This window comes from Molossus molossus, unplaced genomic scaffold (assembly GCF_014108415.1).
Source record: "Molossus molossus isolate mMolMol1 unplaced genomic scaffold, mMolMol1.p scaffold_m16_p_14, whole genome shotgun sequence".
Classification (NCBI taxonomy): domain Eukaryota; kingdom Metazoa; phylum Chordata; class Mammalia; order Chiroptera; family Molossidae; genus Molossus; species Molossus molossus.
The window spans coordinates 57,361,733-57,376,612 of record NW_023425349.1 but is presented as its reverse complement, the minus strand read 5'-3'; the positions used below and the strand labels follow the sequence as shown (position 1 = coordinate 57,376,612).

Below are 14,880 nucleotides of genomic sequence, written 5' to 3'. Positions count from 1 at the left end.
CTCTCTCAAAGTAATTAAAGCTGGAACATATGTAGAGTTTTTGTATTTTGTTTCTTATCTTTCAGAGATCACTGTTTTTAGCTGCCTGATGTTCTAATTCTTGAATTCAAAACACCTGTTTCATATTTTTGTCTACTCTCGTTTTATTTTCTGATGTGTTACTCCATCTTAGTCAGAAGCCAAATGCCTAGAACATATCATTTCTGACTACCTGCCCAACCAAACACCTGGCTGAAAGACACTAAGTGTCTAGCAGGTTTTTGTTTTACATTTGACAAACTGTCAAGTACTAACTCTTAGTGGCTGAGCTCTAACAAGTCAGTGAGGAATCCAATATAAGTAGGAGCTAAGTCAACACTTACAAATATTCTATAGTGCCTATACTCTTTAAATTATTTTTCTTTCTATTTCTCAGCCCACTGTAAGAGAAAATTTCTTCATTAAAAGATACCACTTACTAATCTCAAAGCAAAAAAACATATCTCTATAATAGAGACATGGAAATTATCATCATAAGTGATCAAATTTAGCTGCATTAATACTGGGACAACTCGACATTACTGCTACATAATGCCATAGAAAATACACGGTATCATATATGGCCAAAATGTTTAAGCGGAACCTTTAGGTGACTAAAGAGAGATAATAACCAAATATAATTCATGAATTTGATTGATTGTGGTTGGAACAAAGTAGCTATAGAAGAAATTTTGGTTAATTTCCACATGAACTGAGTATCAGATTTTAGTGGGGATCTATCATTAATTTTCTCATGTGAGATCAAGGTATTGGGTTTTTATGAAAGAATGTCTCTTTTGCCCAGCTGGTATGGCTCACTGGTTGAGCACTGTCCCATGCAACAAAAGGTCACTGGTTTGATTCCTGGTCAGGGCACATGCCCGGGTTGTGGGCCCAGTCTCCAGTGTGGGGCGTGCAGGAGGCAGCCAATCAATGTTCTCTCTCATTCATGTCTCTCTCTCTCCCCCTTCCTCTCTCTAAAATCAATAAAGAAAAAATAATTGAAAAAAAAAAAAAGAATGTCTCTTTTTTTTGGAAACCAAGAAATCATGTAAATCGGATAAATTATGGTATATTCATAAACTGGAACACTATTTATAAATCAATCAAAAACTATTTCAGCTACTGGCAAAGACCAGTATTTATAAATCAATCAAAAACTATTTCAGCTAATGGCAAAGACCATGGATACATTTCACAATGTTGAGTGAAAGGAGCAAGATAGATACATAACATAGAATATGACTCTATTCATATAAAATTCACTTGATTTTGCTCTTTAAGAACACATACATGAGTGGTAAAACTACAAAGACAAGAAAATGATTATCACAAAACAGAAAATTGGTTACCTCTGAGTGAACTGGGAAAGGATGGAAGTTATGATTAGGATGTGGCAAGGGTACAATTTATATTGGCTGGCAATGTTTTATTTCTTGACCCAATTGTGAATAGATGTGTGTTTGTATTAAAATTATTTGTAAAATATGCACTTTCCTGTATGTTTTTACTTACAATATGAAAGTTAAAAAGGATATTATAAACTTTATGCCCATAAATTTGACAATGTATATGCAAAAAACCAGTTCCTAGAAAAATATAAATCGCCAAAATCTCTTAGGAAAAGACAGAAAATCTGAATCTTCTTAAATCTATTCTTAAAACTGAATTAAACCAGTAATACAAAAAAATTCCCATTGAGATAATTCTAGGCTCAGATGGGTTCACTGACAAATCTGACCACACATTCAAAGATGAACAAAGAAGATAAAGAGAGGAACAAACCATTCCTCAACAAGGAGAGTTAGAAACCAAGAGAATAAGAAAAATTACAGGCAAATGTACTCATGAACAAAGATTTTATTTTATTTATTTTTTTATCCTCACCCGAGGACACTGTTCCATTTTTTGCACAGATAGAGTGGGAGGGAGAGAGAGGAAGAGAGAGAGAGAGGGAAACATCGATGTGAAAGGGACACATCGAGTGGCTGTCACCCGCACGACCAACCAGGGCCGGGGACAAACTGCAACCGAGGTACGTGCCCTTAGCGGGAACCGAACCTGGGTCTCTCTGGACCGCAGGCGAATGCTCTAACCGCTGAGCCAAACCGGCCAGGGCATGAACAAAGATTTTAAAATTCTAAATAAAACGTGACCAAATCAAATCCATGAAAATGGAAAAAAAATGCTTTTTCTTCTTTCTTGTACGAAGCTAAATTTACTTCTACACTTACCTCCCCAGTAAAGAAGCAGTATGATGAGGATGAAGATTCCTCACTTTACAAAGAGATTATTGAATGTAATGAAAGTGGTGATTTATACATATTATTTATAATAAAAAGATACTTTGACACTTATAGCTGGAGATTATACTAGATATATGTTCTACAGAAGCACTAAGTCTTGACCGGTGGGTGTGGCTCAGTGGTTGAGTGTCAACCTATGCATCAAGAGGTCGCCAATTTGATTCCTGGTTAAGGCACATGCCTGGGTTTTGGGCTTGATCCCCAGTGGGGGGGTGGGGGGGGGTGCAGGAGGCAGCTGATTGATGGCTCTTTCTCACATGGGTGTTTCTATCTCTTTCTCCATCTCCCTTCCCCTTTCTCTAAAAATAAAAATATACTTCTTAAAAAAAGAAAAAAACACTAAGTCTCACTTTTAGGGTAAAATGGAATTTTATATTTAAGAAAGTTTTGAAGACCAAAGAGCACTATACATACTGTAAGGCATTACTGTAACTATCTGATACAGGCAGGGTGGGGTAAATGTAGGTTTACAGTTGTTTATATGGAAAATAATAAAAGTTAATAAGTAATACAAATAAATGGTGTTTAGAATACTCACAATTGTAAACCTACTTTTGCCCCACCCTGTATAATCTTTTTACTTGAGCCAAATTATAAGCTTGACAGTCAGATTTCTTCGCTGTTTTCAAATATATCCCAAGTGCTTATGCCTGGTACACACAGATATTTGTTGAATAACTGTATTCTATTTTACTTCTAAAACATGCATTATTTGAATTAAAGCAAGAAACTGATTTTATGGATGAGCTTTAAATTTGTTACTTAACTAAAGCACACCCACTGATTCAAAGACAATGTCAACACTGATGTCTTAAAAAGAAAATATCTTCCTAATCCTGTTAAACAATAAAGACCCTAAATTTTAACTGATTTAATTTTTTAAACTTGTAACTTAATTTCCTACCACTGAAAAGCTCACTTTTACAAATTAAGATAATTTAAAATCTGCCTTTTAGATTTGTTTCAATCTAATAAAATACTGTTAGATTAAAAAAAAATGTTTTTATTGATTTTTTAGAGAGAGGGGAAGGGAAAGTGGGATAGAAACATTGCTGAGAGAGAGAAACATGGATCCGCTGCCTCCTGCACACCCCCTACTGGGGATCGAGACTGCAACCGGGCATGTACCCTGACCAGGAATCGAACTGGGACCTCTCAGTCCATGCATGGGACGACCGACGCTCAATCCACTGAGCCACACCAGCTGGGCAAAATACTGTTAGATGTTATATTAAGCTGATTCATAAATTACAATGCAATGACAAAGTTTACAAGTGTATTAGAAACATCTAATTTTTTTTTTTTAAAAACCCATTATTTTTGGCAATAGCACTTAAAATGCAGCAGTCTGTATCAATTACCTCGCACAGCCAAACGCCATTAGTCGATACTTGTTATTTACTGCCACACAAGTTCCGTCAATGACATCTTGTGGCCAAACTCCATGAAGCTGCTATAATAAAGACAAACAGGGTTTAAAAAGTGTTCTCCAAAATATGCTCAAATCGATACAATTCTCCTTCAATAAACATACAGTTTCATAAGGCTTTATCTTATTTGGTTTCAACTAGATAGAAAAATATTCCATCAGGACTACTATCTTAATTTTCTCCCTTAAAACATCAATTTCATTAATTATTTCAATAAATATTTCCCAAATGTGCTCAGTCCAGTGCTGACCTATATATAAAACACTAAAAAATGGACATTCGATTGCCAAATTCAAGTTAAATAAAGATAACTTTCCTGTTAGGACATAAACCTCTTGATAGCACAAACTGCATCTACCTTGCTCACTATAATTATTCTCGTGGTCACCTAGCACATAGTGCTCAACTTCCCAATCAGTGGGAAACAATACATTTTATTTGGTATATTCTTTTTTTTTTTTTTAATCCTCACCCGAGGATATTTTTCTATTTATCTTCAGATAGAATAGGAGGGAGAGAGAGGGAGAGAGAGAGAAGGATCAATGTGAGAGGGACACATCGACTGGCTGCCTCCCGCATGACCCCGACCAGGGCCAGGGATGAACTGCAACTGAGGTACCTGCCCTTGGATGGAATCAAATCCAAGATTCTTTGATCCACGGGCCAACGCTCTACTGCTGAGCCAAACCGGCCAGGGCGGTATATTCTTCTCTAAAAAATATTATTTTGTGCCCTGGCCGGTTTGGCTCAGTGGATAGAGCATCCACCCTGGAACCAATGAGTCATGGGTTCAATTCTGGTCAAGGGCACGTACCTCGGTTGCGGTTCGTCCCTGGCCCTGGTCGGGGTCATGCGGGAGGCAACCAGTCGATGTGTCCCTCTCACATCGATGCTTTCTTCTCTCACCCTCCCTCCCACTCTATCTGAAGATAACAGAAAAACATCCTCGGGTGAGGATTAAAAAAAAAAAAAAAATTTTGTATTAGTTTCAGGTGTATAGTATAGTGGTTAGACAATCACATACTTTACAAAGTGTTCCCCCCCTGATATTTCCAGTACACATCTGGCACTATAAATAGTTATTACAATATTATTAACTATATTTCCTATGCTGTACTTTACATCCATCCCGTTATTTGGTATATTCTTAGAAAGAATTCACGATTTATCAATTGCTTACTATTCTCTATTACTCCCTTACTTTACAGTATGATGGTTAATAGCATGATATCTGGCAGCCTGATATCTCAGGTCTACCACTCACTTTCTGAAATGATTATTTCACCTTTCCAAGCTTCAGTTTTCTTATCTGTAAATTACTTCTCTCTCAGAGTGTTTTGCAGATTAAATGAGAATGTACATACATGTAAACCACTTAATACAAAGCCTAGCATTCAACAAATTAAGCATTCAATAAATGAATGACATTATTATTAAACTTATATGCTATTTTATTTTGAATATGGATATAGAATAGACTCAGCTCCACTGTCGGCTTTTGTCAAATCAAGGCCATCTTAGATTATAAATCTTAAGGCAAAGCTTATCATGACAGTTTAGTAAGCACAGAAAAATAGCACACTCCATATATACTTTATTTTTAGACGATCCCAATAGTAAACATAGAAGATCCAATTACAACTTTTTGAAATATAATACTGCCAACTTTATTTAATCACCAACTATCTAAACATGGAATATTTGCTTTTTTGTAGAAATTTTATTTTTTAATTTTAATAATAAAACTGGCATTATTTTAGGTTACAAAAAACAGTAAAGATAGCATAAAGCACTATTTCATTGGTTGACTGCTTAGATTGAAATTAATTCCTGTAACAAGTACTTTTCATTTGCCCACTCTCCACCGGGCACTACTCTAAGTGCTGAAGAAATGGCAGACATTCAAACACACCCAAATCCCTACCTGTATTCCTGCCTTACATTTGTTAGGAGGCTGACAAGTTAAAACACTTATCCAGTATGTGGGCAGTTGGCAATGCTACAGAAAAATATAATAAAGCAATTATGGGGAAAAGGGAGTATGGGAAAAGGATGTAACATTAAATGATTTTCCCTGTGAACATATGTTTTGAGGAAAGTACTGAAGAGATATATCAAGTACAAAGGTCACACCAAAGACAGCATTTCTGGCATGTTCAAAGAATATCAAAGGGACCTGTGCAGAAGGAGTGGAATGAAGGAAGAAAACGTAGAAAATGAGGTAACAAATGTAATAGGAAGCCAGATTTATAGGGCTTTGAAAACCACTATGAAAACTTGGGCTTTTTCTTCCATTTATATATTGGCAATCATTGACGTGCTTTTATTTTTCAAGCTTTTCTATTATGAATTATAAATACATTAGAGAAAAATACATAAAATAAAAATATACATCTCAATAACACCACAAAGTAAACACTTTCATAATTACCACTCAGGCCAAGAATTATCAGTACCCAAAACTCCCCCGGGTCTTTCCTGATCAATATAACCTTACCCCTATCACAAAAGTAACCAACATCCAGACTTACATGCGATCCTTCCTTCTCTTCCTTTAAACCATTACCACTTAAACATGTATCCATACAAACTCTAATTCAGAACTGCCTATGTTTTTATTTCTCCTTTAAAATTACATAACATAGAATCATAGCACATATCCTCTTGTGTCCAGCTGCTTTCACCCAACAGGTCTGTGAGATCCATCCATGCTGCTGCACACGCCTTGTTTGTTCATGCTCACTGTAGCTTCAAACACTGGGCTAAGCTCATTGGGCCTCTGGCCTCCCTAGCCTGGTAATTCTTTACTGTCTAATTAGCTCTCCAAAACCTTTAAGCACATTTTTAAAATATTTTTTCTTCAGCTTTTCTAGCTGTCCTCAGCAGGTTTTGTCCTAATTATACACTCCTACTGAAGGGGTTCTCAGCAGAGAAATGGCCTAATATGACATATTTTAATTTATCTGTTAAATATATTAAACAGTGCCAAGCGAGTTTTTACAAAGGACTTAAATAATCTAATATAAAGATGCCACTAGTGTAATTTCCTAACTAGATATGTGTATTGTTTTCTTGTAATTTATATTTTCTATTTATAATATTTAATTAAGCCCATCTACTTCCCATTATATTTAACCCTTAGTTGACTAGAAAATATCTTTAACCAAATACCAATAAAAATTGATACTCAGAAAAGAGTCAATAATTTTTTCAGCTCTAGTATTTTTGTTTTCGGTAAAAACATTTAAATCCCAAACATAATTATAAATATATTTGTACCTTGTAAAAAAAAAATTAGGTTCTTCAAAAGCTTATTTTTATTCTTATTTACATGCTGACATGTTATTACAAATAGATTATTTAGTTCCTTACTATCTGAATAAAGTTGGTAATGAAAAATAAGTATTAGGAACAATAAAGCTGATACCATGTAGAAAAAATATACCCTCAAACCCTCCCCCCACAAAAAACTTTAAAAACCTTTCCAGTTAAAAAAAGCACACTGAAAATGAGTATTTAGCTTCTCTATTATAACAGAAAATATTTGTTTTCAAAAAGCATAAACTGGCAAGGACAAAGAATGGGAGATGAGGTAGTATTAGAAAATGCTGGAAGCTGGGAAATATAAGGATGGGCAGAATCCTTAACTGGCTATAAAGAATATTGGGTCCTGGCCGGTTTGGTTCAGCGGTTAGAACGTCGGCCTGCAGTCCAGAGAGACCCGGGTTCGGTTCCCACTGGGGGCACGTACCTCGGTTGCAGTTTGTCCCCAGCCCTGGTTGGTCATGCGGGTGGCAGCCACTCAATGTGTCCCTTTCACGTCGATGTTTCTCTCTCTCTCTCTTCCTCTTTCTCCTCCCACTCTATCTGAACAAAAAATGGAAAAAAATGTCCTCAGGTGAGGACAAAAAAAAAAAAAGAATATTGGGAAGCAGCAAAATTTACATTATAACAAGGCACACAAAAGGCTTGGGAAGTAAAATGTCTCTGGAAGGCTGAACTGAAAGCAGGATTGGTTCAAAGCCTATTTAAGAAGCAGCTGAGTCTTCCAGGAGTACCTCCCCAATTTGAGCTGCTAAGAAACACCCTAACTCTAACAGAGAAACGGAGCTTTATCCTTAAAGAAAAACAAACAAAGAACTCCAGTGGTCTCTGGGTCACAGTGAAAATAGGGATAAGTAAAAGTTTACATCCTGATTCTGGACCTTCTAGTCTAACTCTTCCATAACTCAAATCCTAGAATATTGGGTCAGCCAGGTACATATTTTCTGAAAAGGACTACAAGACTTGCCTCAAATGAACTTTGGTTACAGAGATGGGAAGAAAGGAAACAATCCAGTTAACACAGCATATAATAAAGATCATAACCAACCAAACCCCACAGAGCTTATCAATGAATCCAGAATTTTATTTTGGGTTTCTATCACAGCAACCAAATTCATAAATTAATCATATATGAATTAACCATTAAGTATGAAATAATTATATACACATAAAGGAATAAAGAAAATCCTCCAGATGATGATGGAGAACCTCGAAATACAACTGTGTTAAAGGTGTGTATAGTGAGCAAGCAGTCCAGATTGGAGCAGGCCAGAGGCTCCAAGAGAAATTTTTTCAAGAAGATGAAATGGACAGGACACCTATGCATTTGAAAGAACTGAGAGGAAATTTACACAGCCAACAGACAGGGGTTGAGTTAGTGATAAATACATAAAAACTAAGCAAATGTAAAGAACTAACAATTATTAATTCCATGTTGGAGGAAAAATCTGCAGGGGAAAAAAAAATCATAACATCTTACATAGGGCGGGGACTAATATAAGAATGCAAAGCAGTAACAATGTAAACAATGGATAGTAATCTAATCAAAACCAGAATAGCCATATTGGGAAGTACTGGCGGAACAAGGGAAAGGGAAGTACATGGTCATTTTCACAGTGGGAGGTATGTAAACACAGCCAAAAACTAAAAAGTAAAGGAAATATGCAGAGTAGTGAAGATAAATAGCAAAATAAACAGTAAAGAAATAAAACGCAATTGCCTACAAGAATGAAAATTGGGTGTGAAGAAAGCAGGAAAGCAGGAACTACTTTTTCTTCAGCATACTAATAGATAATTATTGGCCTACTTCATACATATAGTTTTGATTTTAAAAATTATTAACAACCTCTAAAATCATAAATAAAAAATGGGGAGGGATTCAGTAACAAAACTAAAATTAATCAATGCACAATAAAGAAAGTAAGTCATACCTCTGCAGTAAATCTACTGGACACTGGTGTAATAAATCCAACTTTACCATCATTAAACACCACAGCAAACCCATCAAGAGTGGCACAGTACTCCATGTCTCTGATGTGCACATCTGCAAAGCCCAGGAATGAACCTGCTGATGAAAAAATGAGCACATGAAATATGAATATAAATATAGTAAATAATCCCTCACATTTTTGCTTACAAACTCTGTAAGGACAGTTAAAAGGGCAAAAACAATGACCTAAAAACACTAAACAACACAACTACTTCCTTCCTACGCAGACACACACACCTCCTTTGCATAATTAAGTTCAAAGTACAAAAATCAATGTTCATCCATAGAAAATATAACTAGATTATATCAAATATTAAATATCTGATTCTACCCCATGCAGAAAGGATAACTACCTCTAGATGACTGCAGATCTACTGAGAAGGGTACTGTGCAAAGATTAATAGCTTTCCTTCCATTTGTCATTCCTTCCCAGTGAATAAGATGAAGAAGTCCATCAGAAGTAGCAACCAAGAGATCTTCCAGCACAGACTGCAAACTGTAGGGAAGCAAGCAATTTATTATCAGTTACCTTTTAAGAGAGCATACTGGGAAATAAATGAGTATGAATATAATTGCCCTAGAGAATATTCAGAGAAGATAATGAAACCACTTACAAAACTATCATTTATTTACAAAGTAGCTATAGAGTAGCTTTATTTATGTATAATTCAATCCAGAATCAGAAATGAAAGACTGGGAAGCCACAGTCACAAATTTGATGAACTGAGTTAAAAACTAGAAATACTGACACAACAAATTAGAAGATGGAATGATAAGTGACAGCTGACAAGAAAAGAGGCAGATAACCCATAAAAAGAATGATTAATGAAAAGAATGACAATTGGAGTCATTAAGTATAGAGTTACAATCCTCTAGCCCTGTCCAACAGAACTTTCACCAGTGATAAGAATGTTCTGTATTTGGCCCTGGCCGGTTTGGCTCAGCGGTCAGAGCATTGGCCTGTGATCCAGAGAGACCTGGCTTTGGTACCCGCTAAGGGCACATACCTTGGTTGCAGTTTGTCCCCGGCCCTGGCTGGGTTGTGCAGAGGGCAACCACTCGATGTGACCCTTTCACATCAATGTTTCTCTCTCTCTTCCTCCCACTCTATCTGAACAAAAAATGGAAAAATGTCCTCGGGTGAAGATACCAAAAAAAAAAAAAGCAAGCTCTGTATCTGTACTATCAAGCATAGTCGCCACTAGCCACACATAGTAATTGCACCTTTGAAATACGGGTAGTGTGACAGAAGAACTAAAGTTTAAATTTTGTTTACTTTTAACTAATTTAAATTTAAATAAGTTCATTCAATTAGTGGCTACTATAGTGGAGAGCATAGTTCTAGACCACTGTATTTCAAGGGTTATTATGAATCTCACACTGTTCATTCACAGAACAAAAATTAAGTCTATCCTCTGTGGCAGGTGCTATGCTCTCTGTTGAAGATTCCAACGTCAATAAAATAAGTTTCTCCCTTCAGAAGACCTCTCAGTTGATTAAGTATTGAAAAGTAATTATGTAGTATGATCTCAGCATTCATTGGTATTTGCAAAGAGATTTAACATTTAACATTTACTTACCTAATGGCAAATAAATGCCTACTTGGTTTGCTCTTATACACCCAGTCCCTAGGGTAGTACTAGTTATATCTGACATTAAATGTTTGTGGGAGGAAGAAAAAAAAGAGGAGAAAGGGGAAACCATAACTAAAATTGCAAAAGTACTGGGAGAGAAAGAAAAAGAAAACGGGAAAAAAACAGTGGAAATCGGTATCAAGAAAGCAAGGAAGTAAGATGGATTTAAAAAAGAGTACTCAAGGGACTTCCAGTCGACATGGCAATGTAGGTAACTGCGGTAACGCTTCCTCCCACAACCACATCAAAATTGCAACTAAAGTACAGTACAACCATCATTCAGAACCACCTGAAATCGAGCTGAATGAAAGTCCTACAACTATGAAATTAAAGCAGCAGCCACTTTGAGACTGGTAGGAGGGGCGGAGGCACAGACAAGCTAGTCGTACACCCACGTGTGGTGGATAAAAATTAGGAGGGTATCTTGGCTGGGAAGGTCATCCCTGAGGACACCAGGCACCCTGTCCCACACCAGGCACCCAGCTCAGGGTTCCAGTGCCAGGAAGAGAAATCCCTATAACTTCTGGCTGTAAACACCAGCAGGAACTGAGGCTGTGGGAGGTTGAGGCTGTTGGCATCCAAAGCTCCTCTTAAAGGGCCCTGGCATGAACTTGCTTGGAGGGGAGGCAGCTTGAAAGGCACCGGTAACATACAGGGAAGAACTGAGCTGTTTGGCTTTGGGACGAGGGCTGAAGAGGCAGCTTTCTCTCAGACAGACATACTAGCAGAGGCCTCTATTCCTTTGGTGAGCCCTTCCCCAGGGCAGCTCACAACTGCCATATATGGGACTCCAGTAACCTGGCTCACACCTGAGGCCCTGCCCCACCCAACTTTTGCATCCACCCAAGCTGTTTCCAGTGGCTTTACCATAGGATTGGCCTGTCTTGGATCCTGCTTTAGAGTTGCCTAAAATCTGTCAAACAAGCGGCATCTGGTCTCAGCAAGCCCCTTACCTCTTAGTAAGTGGACCCAGGCCTGGCACTAGAAGCATCCAGCCTTGGTTCACAATTTGGCTTTTCCTGGGCACCTCTAAGCCCAGCACAAGAAGCAAGCCATCTGCAGACAGCTTTGTAGCTTATGCCTGGTGGCCCCAGGTAGAACACAAGCAGTGGCTGACCTTGCCCCAGAGCCAGCACACCCAGTGGACAGCTTCAGACCACACCAAAACACCACCACCCAACCACCTCCACAAGTGACACACTCAATGAGTGGACTCAGTGGGTACCAGAGCCCTGCTGAAGAAAGTCTTGCTCTGTGTGGTGGGCCCCTACACAGCTGATCTGCCAAAGCAGTCAGAGGCCAGTGGTCAGTAGACACAGCCAGTCCTTGCAGCTGATCAGCCTGAGTAAATCCCTCCCATTGATGTGCCAACAGCAATCAAGACTCAATTACAACAGAAGGGTGTACAGTCCACACTAGGGGTGCACCTCTAGAGCCCAGCTGGCAGTGTAGGTAACTGTGGTGATCAGGGAGGCTGTGCCACTGGATCCCATAGGACACCAGCAACAATAGGCCACCCTACAAAGCCTAGGAGACATAGCAACTCTACCTAATACATAGAAACAAACACAGGGAACCAGCCAAAATGAGGAGACAAAGAAACATGTCCCAAATGAAAGAAAAGAAAAGAACTCCAGCCCTGGCCGGTTTGGCTCAGCGGTTAGAGCGTCGGCCTGCGGTCCGGAGAGACCCGGGTTCAGTTCCCGCTAAGGGCACGTACTTCGGTTGCAGTTTGTCCCCGGCCCTGGTTGGTCGTGCGGTGGCAGCCACTCGATGTGTCCCTTCACGTCGATGTTTCTCTCTCTCTCCCTTCCTCTCTCTCCCTCCCACTCTATCTGTACAAAAAAATGGAAAAATGTCCTCGGGTGAGGATTAAAAAAAAAAAAGAAAAGAAAAGAACTCCAGAAAAAGAACTAAACAAAATGTAGATAAGCAATCAATCAGATGCAGAGTTCAAAACACTGCTAATAAAGATGCTCAATGAATCTAGTGAGACCTTCAAGAAACTTAAGGAGAACGCCAAGAAACTTAGTGAGAAAATCAACAACATAAAATATAACCAGTAAGAAAGGAAGGATGCACTAATTGAAATAAAGAATAATTTACAGAGAAACAACAGTAGAGTAGGTAAAGCCAAGAAGCAAACCATTGATTTGGAATATAAGGAAGCAAAGAACACCCAATCAGAACAGCAAAAATAAAAAAGAATAAAAAAAACAAAAATGAGGATAGTGTAAGGAGCCTCTGGGACAACTTCAAGCATGCCAACATATGCATCACAGGGGTGCCAGAAGGAGAGGAGAGAGCACAAAAAACTAAAAACCTATTTGAAACAATAATGACAGAAAACTTCCCTAACTTGGTGAAGGAAACAGACAGACAAGTACAGAAAGCACAGAGAGTCCCAAACAAGATGAACCTCAAGAGGTCCACGCCAAGACACATCATCATCAAAATGCCAAAGGTTAAAAACAAAGAGAGAATCTTAAAAGCAGCAAGAGAAAAGCAGTTTGTTACCTACCATGGAGCTCCCATAAGGCTGTCAGTCAATTTCTCAAAAGAAACTTTGCAGGTCAAAAAGGAATGGCAAGAGGTATTCAAGGTAATGAAAAGCAACAATCTACAACCAAGATTACTGGATCCCGCAAAGCTATCATTTAGAATCGATGGACATATCAAAAGTTTCCCAAACAAGAAAAAGCTAAAGCAGTTTATCACCACCAAACCAGTATTACATGAAATGCTAAAGGGTCTTCTTGAAGGAGAACAAAAAAAAATATGAACAATAAAATGGCAATTAATAGATATCTATCAACAATTGAATCTTTTACAAACAAAATGAGCAAGCAGAACACAAACAAACTCATAGATACAGAGAACGTTTTGTTGCTTGCCAGATAGGCGGGGGCTAGGGGACTGGGTGAAAAAGATGAAGGAATTAAGAAGTACAAATTGGTTGTTAGACTGATGAACCTCAAAGGGAAGGGGAAGGGAGGGTGGAATGAGATAAACCAAAGAACTTCTGCACATATATGCATAAGCAATGGACACTGATAATAGGGGGGGGGGGGCACTGTGGAGGAGGGGGTCAATGGGGACAAAAGGTGGGGACATCTGTAATACATTCAACAATAAAGATAAATTAAAAAACAACAACAAATGGAAAAAAGTATCCTTGGGTGTGAATTTTAAAACAAAATTTTTTAAAAAAGAAAGAGTACTCAAGATAGGGAGGAGGTTGTCCGGGGGGGAAAAAGGAGAAACATCTGTAAAAATAAATTAATTAATTAAAAAGAGTATTCAAGAGTATCAAAGTAGAAAAAGGAATGATAAAATGTTACGTGTTTATAATATATACTTTAATATACACAATTAAAAAATGCCCTTTCACACTTAAAAAGTTGAGTGTAACTCATAAACATTTAAATCCAAAATGGAAAAAAAAATTTTAATTCTTAAACCTTCAGTTCTTTGGAAAATTGAGATCAATGATATGAGACAATAAAGAATTTACTGAAAATTCATGGACATGGACAACAGTGTGGTGATGGCAGGCAAGGGTGGGGGCATGGAGGCAGAAGAGGACATAGAGCGATAAATGGTGATGGAAAATAGAAAATAAAATGAATTTTTTGCATGTTAAATACAGGACTTTACTATATTTCCCCTCAAACTATAAAAATATTGAAAAAGAATATAACACGTCCCGTCACCCAGATCCATCTCTTGAACATCAGAGCATATGTAGTCAACTAAAATCCCATTTTAAAGTTCACTTTTTAAAGTATTATATATTCTTTTACTTCAAATTTATATTTTTGTGATACAATTTATATGTAGCAGGTGGTGAGCAGGATACAAAAACTTGTTTTATATCTGCTACTAAGTTTAAAAAGGCAAGTGAGTAGAGCACTCATTGTTTTACCAGTGATTTTCATTCAGCAGGAGCCAGCCGAGGTTTTTTTCAAACTATTTTATCCCTCTCCCCTGCTCCTATATTCCTAGAACCACTGCACATGACAAGGTTATCCTGCAATATCTTAACTGCCTGCTAGGCAAGACTCTTCTGACAAAGTTAACAGAATTCAGAATCTCTACATCATCATCACCTATAATGCTGTGACAAAAGATGACCACACATGTCAGCAAACAGGAAAATGTGACCAAGAGTCAAGAGA

At 37.7% G+C, this 14,880-nt stretch overlaps 1 protein-coding gene across 7 annotated transcripts in view; it reads right to left on the bottom strand.

Moving 5' to 3' along the window:
• The window catches only part of RIC1 (RIC1 homolog, RAB6A GEF complex partner 1), a 143,547-nt gene that overhangs the window by 53,921 nt on the left and 74,746 nt on the right, over positions 1 to 14,880 (bottom strand). For 5 of the 7 annotated variants that reach the window (XM_036260284.1, XM_036260285.1, XM_036260286.1 and 2 more), the window contains exons 5-7: positions 9,422 to 9,564; positions 9,010 to 9,146; positions 3,686 to 3,777 (exon numbers count right to left, since the gene is read on the bottom strand). In XM_036260284.1, the coding sequence (XP_036116177.1) occupies positions 3,686 to 3,777; positions 9,010 to 9,146; positions 9,422 to 9,564 (372 nt within the window). The remainder of the gene's footprint in view (positions 1 to 3,685; positions 3,778 to 9,009; positions 9,147 to 9,421; positions 9,565 to 14,880) is intronic. The other 2 variants (XM_036260288.1, XM_036260289.1) reach the window with 2 other exon arrangements.